The sequence below is a fragment of the Staurois parvus genome, unplaced genomic scaffold (genome assembly GCF_062004578.1).
Source record: "Staurois parvus isolate SC_StPar_1 unplaced genomic scaffold, SC_StPar_1.0 ptg000119l, whole genome shotgun sequence".
NCBI classification, from domain to species: domain Eukaryota; kingdom Metazoa; phylum Chordata; class Amphibia; order Anura; family Ranidae; genus Staurois; species Staurois parvus.
In genome coordinates, this window is record NW_028317915.1 from 1842468 (window position 1) to 1858044 (window position 15577).

A 15577-nucleotide genomic window follows, 5' to 3' on the forward strand; every position below is an offset into this window, starting at 1 on the left:
AATTGCACCGCACAGCAATACAAAGGTGGGAATAATCTGTGTATTGTGGTGCATTAACAAAAACCACAAACAAGGTTCCACCTTTTGAAGTGCAGATTACTTTTTTTTTTACAATCACCCCCCCTACACAAAAGTGTAATTGAATTTTCATGACCTCATCTCTGCAAGTCAAAAGATAACAGCATCTGCTCTGTCAAAGGGAAGGTATAACAGCAGGGATTACATCATATCCTATTCTCTCAGGAAACTACACTTCCCATCAACCTTTGCAAACTGTAGTGCATGTGGGCTGGTACACAAGGCCTGTTCATGTTGAATGTGTCTCAGAGTCTTGGTAAGCCCATGAGGACAAGTGGGGCTGAATGACATCACTGCTTCCTGGAGAAAGAACTACAGAAGGGATGTGCCAAGACCAGTGACTGAGGGAACAGGGGGGGGTAGCAGCCATCAGTCTTACAAACAGGAAATCAAAGAGAACGAATTGTTTGATTTGAAAATAGGCTATTTCAGAGCAAGCGCTGCGTGAACCAAAACATGGATGACATTCAATGAAGGTAGGAAACCACCAAGGATATGTAAAGATGTTTTTGCCCAGAGATTTGCTTTAATCTCAAAATATAGAAAGGTTTCTTCACAGTAAGAGTGGTGAACATGTGGAATAAACTCCCTCAAGAGTTGGTTCTGGCCAGCTCAGTAGATTGTTTTAAAAATAATACCTGGATTCTTTCTTGGATACACAGAATATAACATTTATAGGTAAAGTTGATCCAGGGAATATCAGATTGCCTCTCGGGGGATCAAGGAATTTTTTTTTCCCCTGCAGGAGCAAATTGGATCGTGCTTTGCTGTGATTTTTTTTTTTGCCTTCCTCTGGATCAACTGTGGGTGTGAGATTGTTTATATGAAGGTTTTCTATTTGTGCGTTTTTTTTTTTTCTGTTGGTTGAAGTGGACGGACGAGAGTCTTTTGTTTTCTTTTCTTCAATCAGAATACCCACGTAACAGGCACTTATTGGAAATTTAAAAATTGTCCTGGCCCATAAGTGGTATACAGGTCTGAGATGTTGGTTAATGTCAGGCCTTTCTCCACGAGAGGGGCAAGGACGCTTTTTGTGTTGCCTAGGGCAGCACAAAACCTAAATACACCAATGCATAGAATCCATAAAATGTCTTTCCACCTTCTACAATGTATCCAGGGAAGGACACTGTCAGGGACATGTTGGCCATGGCATAGCAGAAGCTCGTAGCTGCATGCGAACCTGCAGGTGCTCATACTGTTGTGCGTGGCCGTGCGTATACACGCACGGAAATGTGCATTGGCTAATTCTGGTGCCCACTGGCCTATAAAAGGTGCATCAGCTGCACTGGTGAAATTCCTGTCTGATCTGCAGCTCCCCCTCCTGTATTCCTGTGCCTGATCCTGTTAGTAATTACCTGTGCTTGACCCCAGCTTGTTTCTTGGACTTTGCCTCTGCCTGATCTGCTCCCATCAACACTGACCCTGGCTTGTGACCTGACCAGACCATTCTTCTGCCCACCGTTTATGTCTGATCTGCTTACCTGTTACCGACCCGGGTTGTCTGACCCTGCATACAGTCTGCTACCAGCCTGCTTCATTGCCTGCCTGCTTTGCTACCAGTCTGCTCTGCCGCCAGCCAGTCCAGATGTGACGTCAGCCCGCTACCAGCCTGCTCTGCCGCCAGCCGGTCCAGATGTGGCGTCTGCCCGCTACCAGCCTGCTCTGCCGCCAGCCGGTCCAGATGTGGCGTCTGCCCGCTACCAGCCTGCTCTGCCGCCAGCCGGTCCAGATGTGACGTCTGCCCGCTACCAGCCTGCTCTGCCGCCAGCCGGTCCAGATGTGACGTCAGCCCGCTACCTGCCTGCTCTGCCGCCAGCCGGTCCAGATGTGACGTCAGCCCGCTACCAGCCTGCTCTGCCGCCAGCCGGTCCAGATGTGACGTCTGCCCGCTACTAGTCTGCTCTGCCGCCAGCCAGTCCAGATGTGACGTCAGCCCGCTACCAGCCTGCTCTGCCGCCAGCCGGTCCAGATGTGACGTCTGCCCGCTACTAGTCTGCTCTGCCACCAGCCAGTCCAGATGTGACGTCAGCCCGCTACCAGCCTGCTCTGCCGCCAGCCGGTCCAGATGTGACGTCAGCCCGCTACCAGCCTGCTCTGCCGCCAGCCGGTCCAGATGTGACGTCTGCCCGCTACTAGTCTGCTCTGCCGCCAGCCAGTCCAGATGTGACATCTGCCCGCTACCAGCCTGCTCTGCCGCCAGCCAGTCCAGATTTGACGTCTGCCAGCTCTGCCGCCAGCCAGTCCAGATGTGACTTCTGCCTGCTACCAGTCTGCTCTGCCACCAGCCAGTCCAGATGTGACTTCTGCCTGCTACCAGCCTGCTCTGCTGCCAGCCAGTGCAGCCATCCCATCTGCCAGCAATTCCCACACAGACTACAGGACTGACCTTCTTTGAGATCCAAGCAGTCCAATGCTTAGGCTCTATGCACACGGGACATTTTAATAACGCTGGTAACATTAGCTGTGTAAAGTCATGTTAAAAATGTGAGTTTTTCAGTGTTTTTGTATTCGCGTTTAGCCGCGTTTTCTGGAGGTTTTTTTTGTTAAACCAAAAATTCTGGTTTGCCCCGATTTACTGCATTATTCAGCGCCAAGAACATTTTTACAGCTAAAAAAACAAAACTCCTCTAGAATCCCACTGGTTCTGGGATTCTTTTTTCCAGCCAATAAACATTGATTACAGCCTGTGTGTGGATGGACACATAGTATAGCATGCTGGGGAGTTTACTGGCTGTAGGAAAAAACGTCGAAAAGCCAAAAACAGCCGCTGTAAAAACGTCCCGTGTGCATGAGGACTTAGACCTTGAAGAAGGGGACATACCCCAAAAGCTTGTCCTCAAAAATTGTATGTTAGTGCAAATGCGGAAAAAAAAAAAATATCACGGACAGCACTCGTTTCTGTCGCAAGTGCAACAATACGGCTACAATCACCTCAAGCTAATGTATTTGGTGTCCTAGAGTAGAATATCTAAATCCTAAAACAATTTTGAATAAACAATTTTCAAACAAATTCTTGTTGATCTCACCAGGAATATAGTGTCCTTGGCACTTCCCGTGAGCCGACTAGAAAGCAAAAACTGATATGATCTTTCTTTGGTAAACACCTAATCCCATCAACTTCCATGTTATGAACATGACCAAAGGCTGACATGTTTGAAGTTCAACCTGGGTGACAATTTTGGAGAGGATTTACTAAAATAGGAGAGGGCAAGATCTGAGGCAGCTCCGCAGAGAAACCAAATCAGCTTTGAACAAGCTGAAGTTAGAAGCCGAGTGGCTACCATATACATCAGATTCTAAGTGCACCAGTTTCAGTTAGTCTTCCCCTTTCCATAGATACTGTAGAGCAGTGTTTCTCAACTCCAGTCCTCATGGACCCCCAACAGGTCATGTTTTCAGGATTTCCATTATTTTGCACAGGTGATTTGATCAGTTTCACTGCCTTAGTAATTACCACAGCTGTTTCATCTGAGGGAAATCCTGAAAACATGACCTGTTGGGGGTCCATGAGGACTGGAGTTGAGAAACACTGCTGTAGAGGAATGAGTGTAGCCACAAAGGGAGGCAACGCATTACCTGCAGGAGCATCAGGTGAAAAATAAGCCTAAAAAAGCCATACTAAACGCAGGCACCACATCTAAGGACCGGGAATGCGCCTTTAAGCGTCGTGACATCAGAGTCCCTCCCCTACGCGTTACGCCACTGGGTCACGTGGGTTCATCAGGGGGATTCAAATCTATTACACAGCGAGTATAGGCAGTGTGGAGATCACACAGAGGATACCAATATACAACACAAAGTGTTTTTTTATGTTCTGAAATGTGAGTGCATTAATGTTTGAAGCCTAAATAAAATATTTTAAAGAAGATAAAGCACTATATCTGATTTTTTGGTTGCATGATACCAACACATGGAGAAATAAGGAGAGTAGTTGTAGGAAGTGGAAAGTCCCCCTGCAGGAGGGAGAAAATCCATCCATCCATCTTAACTCAGCAAAAACAGGGCTCTGGAGGACAAGACCCCCTGTGGAAAAAGCAAATTATTACACTCATCCACCCATCCATCTGCCTGGGATAAGAAACGGGTGAAAAGTACCATATAAAAAGGGGACACAAGCTATTTTGAACTTACTTAATGGTTTGGTCAAAAGGAGAAGGAGCACTATTTGAAAAATCATCACAAAGTGGACTTTTGATTATATTTTTATTTTAATTTTATTATATTCAGTTGGATCACTATATTTATTTATTTTTATATATCAGAGTAATTTTCACGGTTTATGGTATTTTTCAATATCTGGTAATTGGAAAATCACTATATGATTTACATATTTGGTCACATAAGGTCATTTATACACTTATATTTGGGATTAATAGTGAAGCGCGGCACAATTTATATAATATTGATTAAAGCTACACATGAAGATGGGTATGTGTACAATGTAAGCGAACCATAAGTATATTCATTGAAATGTGTTGATTTATAATATTTACTGATTTATAATATAATTATTAATTATAAATACTCCATAGTAGCTCACAAGCATTTTAATTTTAAATCTAAGGACTGGTAAGCTGCAATAAATTATATTTCTGTTTGGGGGTTTAGATACGAAAAAGTGCAACTAAAAAGGCAATTTTTTTTGGATAGAATACAGAATACAGTTGCAAGAAAAAGTATGTGAACCCCTTGGGATTACGTGGAGTTTTGCATGAATTGGGCATAAAAGATTCACATACTTTTTCCTCCCTGCACTGTGAATGTTTACATGTTATGTGCAATTAAACCATGGCAACATCTAATGTTTGTGTAGTATTATGTTCAGCAGACTGTGTTCTTCTATTGTTGTGACTTAGATGATGTTCAGAGCACATTTTATGCCCAATTCATGCAAAACTCCACGTAATCCCAAGGGGTTCACATACTTTCTTGCAACTGTACCTAATAGATTTTTATTGCTTTCTGTATCCCCATTATGGAGATTCACCCTCTCTATTGCTCCTGTTGACCACCATCATCAAAAGTGAAAAGTAAACGAAAACCCTCAAATTTTCAGTTGTCCACAGAACAGTAATAGAGGGAAACTCTTCCAATGGGGACACTAGTTCTGGTGACTTGGGGGTCCCCAAGGAATTCCTTTAAATTGATTCTAAAGGCTGTAATAAAAACAAAACATTAAAAAAAATATAACAAGCATGTTATACTTAACTTAGCTTTTTGACCACCGGTAGGGGCGTTTCCGGATGTGGTGCGATCCTGGAGCGGAGAGATTGAGCAGCGCGGAGCAGAGAATACTTGCACATGCCTAAAGAAGGATTCCAGAAGGTCCTGATGTCATCAGAAAATGATGCAGTGGAAAGGTTCCTCTCTCTGCTGAATAGGTCATGGCCTAGAATTCAGGCTGTCGCACGAGCACCGTCTTCAGGAAGTTACAGGATTTATGAGCACTCAAAGTCACCTTGTGAACTTTTATATGTCTTTTGCTATTTAAATTACATGATTTTAATCTTTACAAACATTCCGTGATTTTAATGTCATTTTCTATATACAGTGGGGATCGAAAGTTTGGGCACCCCAGCTAAAAATTTGTATTAATGTGCATAAAGAAGCCAAGGAAAGATGGAAAAATCTCCAAAAGGCATCAAATTACAGATTAGACATTCTTGAAATATGTCAACAAAAGTTAGATTTTATTTCCATCATTTACACTTTCAAAATAACAGAAAACAAAAAAATGGCGTCTGCAAAAGTTTTGGCACCCTGCAGAATTTATAGCATGCACTGCCCCCTTTGCAAAGCTGAGACCTGCCAGTGTCATGGATTGTTCTCAATCATCGTCTGGGAAGACCAGGTGATGTCAATCTCAAAGGTTTTAAATGTCCAGACTCATCCGACCTTGCCCCAACAATCAGCACCATGGGTTCTTCTAAGCAGTTGTCTAGAACACTGAAACTGAAAATAGTTGACGCTCACAAAGCTGGAGAAGGCTATAAGAAGATAGAAAAGCGTTTTCAGATGTCAAATATCCTCTGTTCGGAATGTAATTAAGAAATGGCAGTCATCAGGAACAGTGGAAGTTAAAGCAAGATCTGGAAGACCAAGAAAAATATCAGACAGAACAGCTCGCAGGATTGTGAGAGAACAATTCAAAACCCACGTTTGACTGCACGATCCCTCCAGAAATATCTGGCAGACACTGGAGTTGTGGTACACTATTCCACTATAAAGAGATACTTGCACAAATATGGTCTTCATGGAAGAGTCATCAGAAGAAAACCTCTTCTACGTCCTCACCACAAAAATCGTTTGAACTTTGCAAATGAACATATAGACAAGCCTGATGCATTTTGGAAACAAGTTCTGTGGACCGATGAGGTTAAAATTGAACTTTTTGGCCGGAATGAGCAAAGGTACGTTTGGAGAAGAAGCGGCACAGAATTTAATGAAAAGAACCTCTGTCCAACTGTTAGGCATGGGGTTGGATCAATCATGCTTTGGGGTTGTGTTACAGCCAGTGGCACAGGGAACATCTCACGAGTAGAAGGAAAAATGGATTCAATAAAATTTCAGCAAATTTTGGATGGTAACTTGATGCCATCTGTGAAAAAGCTGAAGTTAAAGAGAGGATGGCTTCTACAAATGGATAATGATCCTAAACACACCTCGAAATCCACGGGGGATTACATCAAGAGGCGTAAACTGAAGGTTTTGCCATGGCCTTCACAATCTCCTGACCTCAACATAATTGAAAATCTATGGATAGATACCTTAAAAGAGCAGTGCGTGACAGACAGCCCAGAAATCTCAAAGAACTGGAAGACTTTTGTAAGGAAGAATGGGCAAAGATACCTTAAACAAGAATTGAAAGACTCTTGGCTGGCTACAAAAAGCGTTTACAAGCTGTGATACTTGCCAAAGGGGGCAGTACAAGATATTAACTCTGCAGGGTGCCCAAACTTTTGCAGACGCCATTTTTTTGTTTTGTTATTTTGAAAGTGTAAATGATGGAAATAAAATCTAACTTTTGTTGACATAATATAAGAATGTCTAATCTGTAATTTGATGCCTTTTGGAGATTTTTCCATCTTTCCTTGGCTTCTTTATGCACATTAATACAAATTTTTAGCTGGGGTGCCCAAACTTTCGATCCCCACTGTACCTTTTGATTTTTCATCATTTTAGCGCTGCACACTATTGTTTATATTGCTCATTTTAAGGTTTTATTTGGTTACCTTGTGCACAGCAGCTGTTGTCCATTTTGTGCGCTCACATACACCTGCCTTATATAATGTTGTACTTAACTGCTACAGTGCCTTGGAAAAGTATTCATACCCCTTGAAATATTCCACATTTTGTCATGTTAAAATCCCAATAAAATATACATTTACGTTTTTGGATGTATGTGATAGACCAACACAAAGTGACACATATTTGTTAAGTGGAAGGAAAATGATAAAGGGTTTTCAAATATTTGTAAAAAAATTGAAAAGTGTAGCGTGCATTTGTATTCAGCCCCCATTACTCGGATATCCCTAACTAGAATCTAGTGGAACCAATTGCCTTCAGAAGTCACCTAATTAGTAAACAGAATCCACCTGTGTGTAATGTAATCTCAGTATAAATACAGCTGTTCTGTGAATCCCTCAGAGGTTTGTTAGAGAACATTAGTGAACAAACAGAATCATGAAGGCCAAGGAACACACCAGACAGGTCAGGGATAAAGTTGTGAAGTTTTAAGCAGGGTTAGGTTATAAAAAATATAACCTAACCCTGTTCTTTGAATGAAGCGCTGAGAACCTGAGCCAACCGCTGCCTCCCCTCCACAGCCCAGCACGCCAGTGAGTGTTGGGGGGCGGCAGAGCATACAGTGGTGACTGACAGTCCCGCTCTCCGCTCAGAGCAGCTGTATGAATTCAGCGATCAGCAGTCGTGTGAGCGCTCAGTTCTCACACGGAGTCGGAGGGGAACAATGACACATCCACCTAGGAAGGAATAACTGGGAGAAAAAAAAAAAAAGCAATCCCACACTTCTCTTGTAAGCAAAGTATACTGCAAGAAGAGGTAAGACAAAGGACAGACAGGGGACAAAGGACAGACAGGGGACCAAAGGACACACAGGGGACCAAAGGACAGACAGGGGACCAAAGGACACACAGGGGACCAAAGGACACACAGGGGACCAAAGGACACACAGGGGACCAAAGGACACACAGGGGACCAAAGGACACACAGGGGACCAAAGGACACACAGGGGACCAAGGGACACACAGGGGACCAAGGGACACACAGGGGACCAAGGGACACACAGGGGACCAAAGGACACACAGGGGACCAAGGGACACACAGGGGACCAAGGGACACACAGGGGACCAAGGGACACACAGGGGACCAAGGGACACACAGGGGAACAAGGGACACACAAGGGAACAAGGGACACACGGGAGACAAAGGACACACGGGAGACAAAGGACACACGGGAGACAAAGGACACACGGGAGACAAAGGACACACGGGGAACCCTGGCATTGAAGCTGCGTCTCCCGACTCAATTGGCCAGCCATACCAATTGCTGTGTGAGAGATACCATCATGATCAGGAAGGTGTCTTTGGGATGTTTGTTTGTTCTTGAAAGAGTTTAATAGCAAAGTATTGCACTGCTGGAGCTGCCCACCCAGAAGCATGCAGGATGGGAGGGGGGGGGGGAGAGAAGCTCCGTTACAGTTGGTGATGACATGAAATGACAGCAGGTTGGATTATTGCCAAAGAACACTTTATTCTGGAATTATTTTTTAAATTGACATCTTTATATAAACACCAAGGTGGGAGAGAATATATATAATGTAAGTCAGAAATGGATCTTCAGCCTAGTGGCATCGAACTGGCAGCATGTATCCTGAGATCAGAGCACTCCCCTCTTCTCACACGCTATTGGCCGGCTTCTGTGCCTGTCACTTGCCACTAATGGCAGTAATGCCCCCCCTTCCTGTAAATGCATTCCATAACAGCTAGAAAAAAAAATAACCCCAATAACCCCATTGACTGGCAGGTGTGGAGATCTACATAGAGACACCGCTGAGAAAAACAGCCAGCTGTGGCTGCATCATTAACCCTTAGCAAGCCACTGTAAGCTTTACCCACACTGGGCACCTTCCCAGTAAAGCCCGTCACATGACCGCCGTCCAATCCATTTTTATGCTTTACCACTGTGTCTTCATCTGTTGGGATGCGCTTGTTTTATGTTCATTTTCCTTCCCATCGTACGGTGACCGGCTCCATCTATCTTCTCCAGTACTGTGAAGAGACGGGGAATGATAGGCCATTACATACATAAATACGCTTCAAACCACTTCAATTCTCATGGTAAAAAAAAACTTAAACAAGCCTTGGGGGGAAATTCATTTATTGACCTTTTTAAGGGAGGCAGTTGTGAATCTCATTTAAGGTGTGATTTATCCACTGGCTGAAAATTGTATTTTATAATCTACCGCTGGTTATAGTTTATCATAACAACACATAAGGATTAATTACCAAATGTCACAGCATTTTTATGGCTTTTAGTATTATTACACAACATTCATTATTTTACTAATTTATAGAGCGCCGCCGCCGCTGAGCCATCTCACCCCTGCGCCAGAGAAGATTACATGGTAACGACAGCACAACGACGCACAAATCTGCTTCGGGTAAATGGGGGGGGGGGGGGGGGGGGGGAGTGGATTGAAGGAACACGTTGTGGATTCTTGACCATTACACCTATCTGTGGATACCACACCAACTTTTTTAGTCTCCATTGAAGGAAATGTTTAACCCCTTGCCTACGGGGCACCTCTACCCCCTTCCCGCCTACAGGGCACCTCTACCCCCTTCCCGCCTACAGGGCACCTCTACCCCCTTCCCGCCTACAGGGCACCTCTACCCCCTTCCCGCCTACAGGGCACCTCTACCCCCTTCCCGCCTACAGGGCACTTATACCCCCTTCCTGCCCACAGGGCACTTATACCCCCTTCCTGCCCACAGGGCACCTGTAGCCCCTTCCTGCCCAGGCCAATTTCCAGCGTTCAGCGCTGTCACACTTTGAATGACAATTGCGCGGTCATGCAAAACTGTACCCATATGAAATTTTTATCTTTTTTTGTGACAGAGCTTTATTTTGGTGGTATTTACTCACCTCGGGGTTTTTTATTTTTTCTTAAACAAACCAAAAACCACTGAAAATTTTGGAAAAAAAAAAAAAAAAAAAAAAAAAAAAAGCTTTTGTTATAAAATTTTGTAAATAAGTGATTTTTCTCCTTCACTGATGTGCGCTAATGAGGCTGCAGTGATGGGCACTGATAGGTGACACTGACTGGCACTGATGGGTGACACTGACAGGCAGCTCAGATGGGCACTGATATGTGGCATTGATGTGCACTGGTAGGCATAAACAGCTGGCACTGATGGACACTGACAGGCGGCACTGCTGGGGCTACACTGATCATCAGTGCTCTGTTGATCAGTGTACATGTCCCCTCCGCGGAATGTCGATTACCGGCTCTCCTCTCCTCTGTCAGCGTGACAGCTCGTGAGGAGAGAAATGCCGATAACCGGCATTTCCCCGTTTACATGTGATCATCTTATTACTATATGGCGGGCGGGAGGTGGTTAAAGTATATGTGAACCCTCACTTGGTAAAAAAAAAAAAAAAAAAAAAGAAAAAAGAAGATTCAGATTATAACAGAAATGAAAGGCAAAATATGTGTATAGATATTAAATTTTTTTTTTATTTTTTTTTTTTAACCGGCAAGTACCAATACTTGTACTCGCCGATACAAATTATCAATGCCTTTGTAGTATGCTTGCTGCCCATACAAAATGTATGGGTTCAAATTGCAACGCAAAGAATAGCACGCAATTTGAACAGGGATGCAGGGCGATTTCCCTCACCGCTCTTCTGTGAACCCAGGCTCTGGTTCATACAAGAACAGTGCAGGAAACGGCATGCAATTCGGACAGGAATTGCACCGCACCCATGTTCAAACTGCACGCTATTCTTTGCAGTGCGATTTGCGACTATTCATGTTGTATGGACTCAAATTGTGCCGCAAAGGTATTAGTAATTGGTATTGGCGAGTACTTGAGCACAAGTAGAAATTAGTGGTGCACCGAAACGAAAATTCGGGTGCCGAAACCGAAAATTCAAAATGTACTTGGCCGAAAACTGAAACGTGAAGTTTTTTTAAAAAGGAATATATTTTTTGGAAAAAAATACATCGATTAAAAAAAAAAAAACAAAAAAAACAATATATACCCCAATTGTTTTGTAAAATATGCAAGAGGATGTACATTACAGCAAGAAAATCGATACCCAACATGTCACGGTTTAAAACTGTGCACGCTCGTGGAATGGCGTGAAACTGCGGTACTTAATCTCCATGGGTGACGCTTTAAAAATTTCTACATGTTAGCAGTGTAAAGTTACAGAGGAGGTCTAGTGTGAGAATTATTGCTCTTGCTCTAATGTTCATGGTGATACCTCACGTGTGTGGTCTGAACACAGTTTACATATACGGGGGCACTTTAAACATTTAAACAAAAAAAAAAAAATGTATTTAATGTTTTTTTTTTTGCACTGTTCCTTTTAAAAAAAAATTGTAATCACTTTTATTCTTATCACAAGGAATGCATGTATCCCTTGTGATAGGAATTATTAGTGACAGGTCCTCTTTATGGAGATATATGGGGTCAATAAGACCCCACATCTCTCCTGTGCAATGTAAAGCATTAGAAAAAAAAGAAAAAAAAAATTGATCTAGTGCTTAATAAAAAAAAAAAAAAAAAATATGTCCAGAACCAGAAGTGACATCCCTCCGGTCCTCCAAGGGCATAGAGATGAGTGGAGGCCATCTTTCCTTCTCATGCCCAATGTCGGGATTGATTGTTTCTCAGGTAAGACTGAACTACCGAGTGGCGGCCGGCCAGCGGTGGCAACGAGCCGCATGGGGCGGGGTTTTTTCGGCATCTGTATCGGTGCGGTTTTTCATTTTGGCTGAAACCGAAAGGGGTGTTTTCAGCCGAAACGTTTCGGCCACCGGAATTTCGGTGCATCCCTAGTAGAAATTCCTAATTTCTCAAGGAACCCCCAGAAAGCTCTGGAGGAACCCTAGTTGAGAAACGTTTCAAAGATGGCTGTACGCCCGTCAGTGAGGATCCAGGCCGTGGTGGCTCCCAGCCCACAGCAGCCATTACTGTGAACATGCAGCGCGTGGAACGCCTAATCCTAGATAACGGATGCATAACCTGTCATGGAATCGCACAAGAGATGAATCTTTCTGTGGGAACGGTGAACACAATGATGATGAAGTGAAGCCGGCTGTCCTAGGATGGTTCAGGCGTACGGACGAATCCTTTTATGCCAAAGCTTTCCAGGCATTAGTTAAATGCTGGGATACTTGAACAAGTATAATAAATGTAGCAGGGGAGTATGTAAAAAAATAAATGCAGTTTATATAATAAAAGAACCAATGTCAAGGAGTGTAAATGCAAAAGTCCCGGTTTGACTTGAACCAGATACATAGATACATTTTTTTCACCTCATTTCATGAGTGTTGGTGTTTATTTTATTGAAGTCAGTATGCTCATGCCATAGTGGTTGCACTGAGGTTTTTTTTTTTTCAAAACACAGATGGAGAACTGACCACACCGTGCTCTCATGCCTAGTGTGGTCAGTTTTTATTAAGAACGCAAAGGGCTTGGAAGGAACACCAGCGATTTCACACAAGAGGGAAGCAAAAAAAAAGAGAAGAGGATACTTTTTCATACAAGTACAAGATACGGCAAGCACATATCGGGCATATGAAATGCTGGGTTTACCCATTTTAGTACACTTTAATGCTACAGCATACAAAGACAATGGCAAATATTTATATAATGTCGCCAATTTACACAGCGCTTTACATATTTTGTACATTCACATCAGTCCCTAACCCTCAAGGAGCCAATTAGAGATGAGCGAATCGAACATGACGAAGTGGAATTCGTTCCGAAGATTTGGAAAAATTCGATTCGCGACGAATCCGAAGATTAGCAAACTTCGGATGCACGAATCGAATTTTCCCAAAAATGGCGGCGATATGTGTGGCGACAGGAGAAAATGGACAGAGAAGATGGGGCGGGGATCTCTGGGAAGGCGCGCAGACAAGGCGCGCTGACCCATAATGCATTCATGAGTCATGAATCATGACATGTGATCGCATTAGCCAATCAGCAGCCAGCCAGCACTGTGTAATGGTGGAGCAATAAATCGCGGCCATCTTAGAATTCTCCATTAGCCTCCGGTCATTCAAGAGAGACAGACCTGTGTGTATTAAGGGACAGAGTTAGGGCCACAGAGACTTTAGGGCCACAGAATCGTTACTCAGGGCCACAGAATCGTTACTCAGGGACACAGAATCGTTACTCAGGGACACAGCTATCAAAGAATCGAAAATTTAAAGTGACATACACCCTTTTTTTTTTGGTGGCTGTCGTGCACAGTTGGTGCTGCAGTTTGCCGATTGTGCAAAATAAACTGACTTTCTGCTTCACAACCACTATTGTACGTTCAAAGAGTTAGATCCATTTACACGCCGGGTGGCGGTAATATTTTTTGGGTGATTAGTGCATTCCAGTGACATAAAACGTACAGTTTCCAGCCAACGGCAAGCTGCAATTGACCGATTGTGCTAAATAAACTGACTTTCTGCTTCACAACCACTATTGTACGTTCAAAGAGTTAAAACCGGTTTTATTTTTGGGGTGCTTATTGAATTAAAGAGTATGTCAGACAACACGCAGAGGAGTGGCAGAGGAGGCAATGTTTCAGGAGCGAGCAGACGTGGCAGCAGAGGAAGGGGTCGAGGCAGCACTAGTCGCAGCCAGAGGCCAGTGCTCCCGGTGTCATCCAGCGGTCGTGTCTCCACCGACAACCCTGCCGTCATCGATTGGTTGACTCGGTCGTCTTCCTCTTCCCAGGTCACCTCCGACACCTACAGCCAACGGTCGGTGGGTACGTCAGACACAACCGTTAGTTGGCATGGCCCGGGAGCAAGCCCACTGAAATTACGTGTCCTCGACCTGCCCCTGTCCTTTGGTGTTCCTCACCAAGCGAAGTATCGCATGCCGTGGGCTCAGCCCCACTGTACAGTGAGGAAGAGCTAACAGAGGGCGGTCAGGAACGGGGGGAGACATCCGCCTCTTCAGCAGCCAGGCGAAGAAGTACTGGCGAGGAGAGTGGCTCGGTAGCCGGTCTAGAGACAGGTCTGTCTCCTGACCCACACGCAGCCGAGGGGGCTAGTAGTGACGCGGAGACCCTAATTGATGATGATGAGGCTGATCGCACTTGGCAGCCTCGTCGTCATCAGGCTATTGCTTCCGCATCATCAGGAGAAGAGGGTGCCAGCTTGCCAGCGAGCAAAACAGTCGGTGGGTTGCCCAGGAGGCAGCAGGGTCGCAGCAGTGTCAGTGGAGCCAAACGGCCACAGAGTAGAGCACCAGCTCCACTGCAGCCTACCACCACGGCCAGTAGTGGTGCCGGTGTGCACGGAGGAAGTAGCAGTCAGCCAGTGAGGAGTAGCGGGGGCAAAGTTTCCTACTCGGCGGTGTGGCAATTTTTCGTCACGCTGCCCGAGGAAGTAAACGTAGCCGTATGTCGACTATGTGGCCAGAAAGTCAAGCGTGGCCAGGGGGCCAATGTTGTGACTACAGCGTTGCGTCAGCATATGCAGCGTCGCCATTTGGTGGCCTGGGAAAACCGTGATAAAGATACGGCGGTTCTGCCTGCCCCAGCCCCCGCTCCATCACCCGCTCCGTTACTTGCTCCGTCACCCGACGTCAATCGCCCTCTATCAGCCAGTCAAGGCTCCAACACCTCTGCTGAGGGGAGTTGTCGCTCGTTGGCATCTTCCGCTCGTTCAGATGCTCCTTCTCCTGCTACTCCTCTTCACGGATTCCGTCAGCAGTCTTTCTTGGAATCCGTTTCCAAGAGACAACAGTTTGCGAGCACGCACCCGACGGTGCAAAAGCTGAACGTCCTCCTGCCCAAGTTGCTGGTGCTGCAGTCCCTCCCTTTCCAAGTGGTGGACTCAGCACCTTTCCGAGAAATGATGGCTTGTGCCGAGCCGCGGTGGAGAGTGCCAAGCCGGCATTTCTTCGCCAAAAAGGCAGTGCCAGCCCTGCATTCACATGTAGAAGAGATGGTGGGCCAGTCTTTGAGCATGTCGGTCTCTGCCAAAGTGCACGGCAGCGCCGACGTGTGGAGCTGTAACTACGGTCAGGGACAGTACATGTCATTTACGGCCCACTGGGTGAACGTGGTGCCGGCACAGCCGCACCAGCAACTTGGACAGGTCACGCCGCTTTTGCCTCCACGTTTGCACGTCCTTGGTCCAGCAAAGATGTCCGCCTCTACCACCTCTTCTTCCGCCGTGTCCTCAGCCGCCACCCCCGTGCCAAGTCCCATTACCCGACCGGCATATCACATGTG

General features: G+C 45.2%; 1 protein-coding gene across 1 annotated transcript in view; it reads right to left on the reverse strand.

The window, feature by feature from the left end:
* Positions 1-8831: 8831 nt before the first annotated feature.
* The window catches only part of LOC149467201 (phosphatidylinositol 3-kinase catalytic subunit type 3-like), a gene marked incomplete at its 5' end in the record, with an annotated part of 189300 nt that continues 182554 nt past the window's right edge, over positions 8832-15577 (reverse strand). The window contains one exon of the mRNA XM_089672075.1: positions 8832-9369. Within this exon, the coding sequence (XP_089528201.1) occupies positions 9355-9369 (15 nt within the window). The remainder of the gene's footprint in view (positions 9370-15577) is intronic.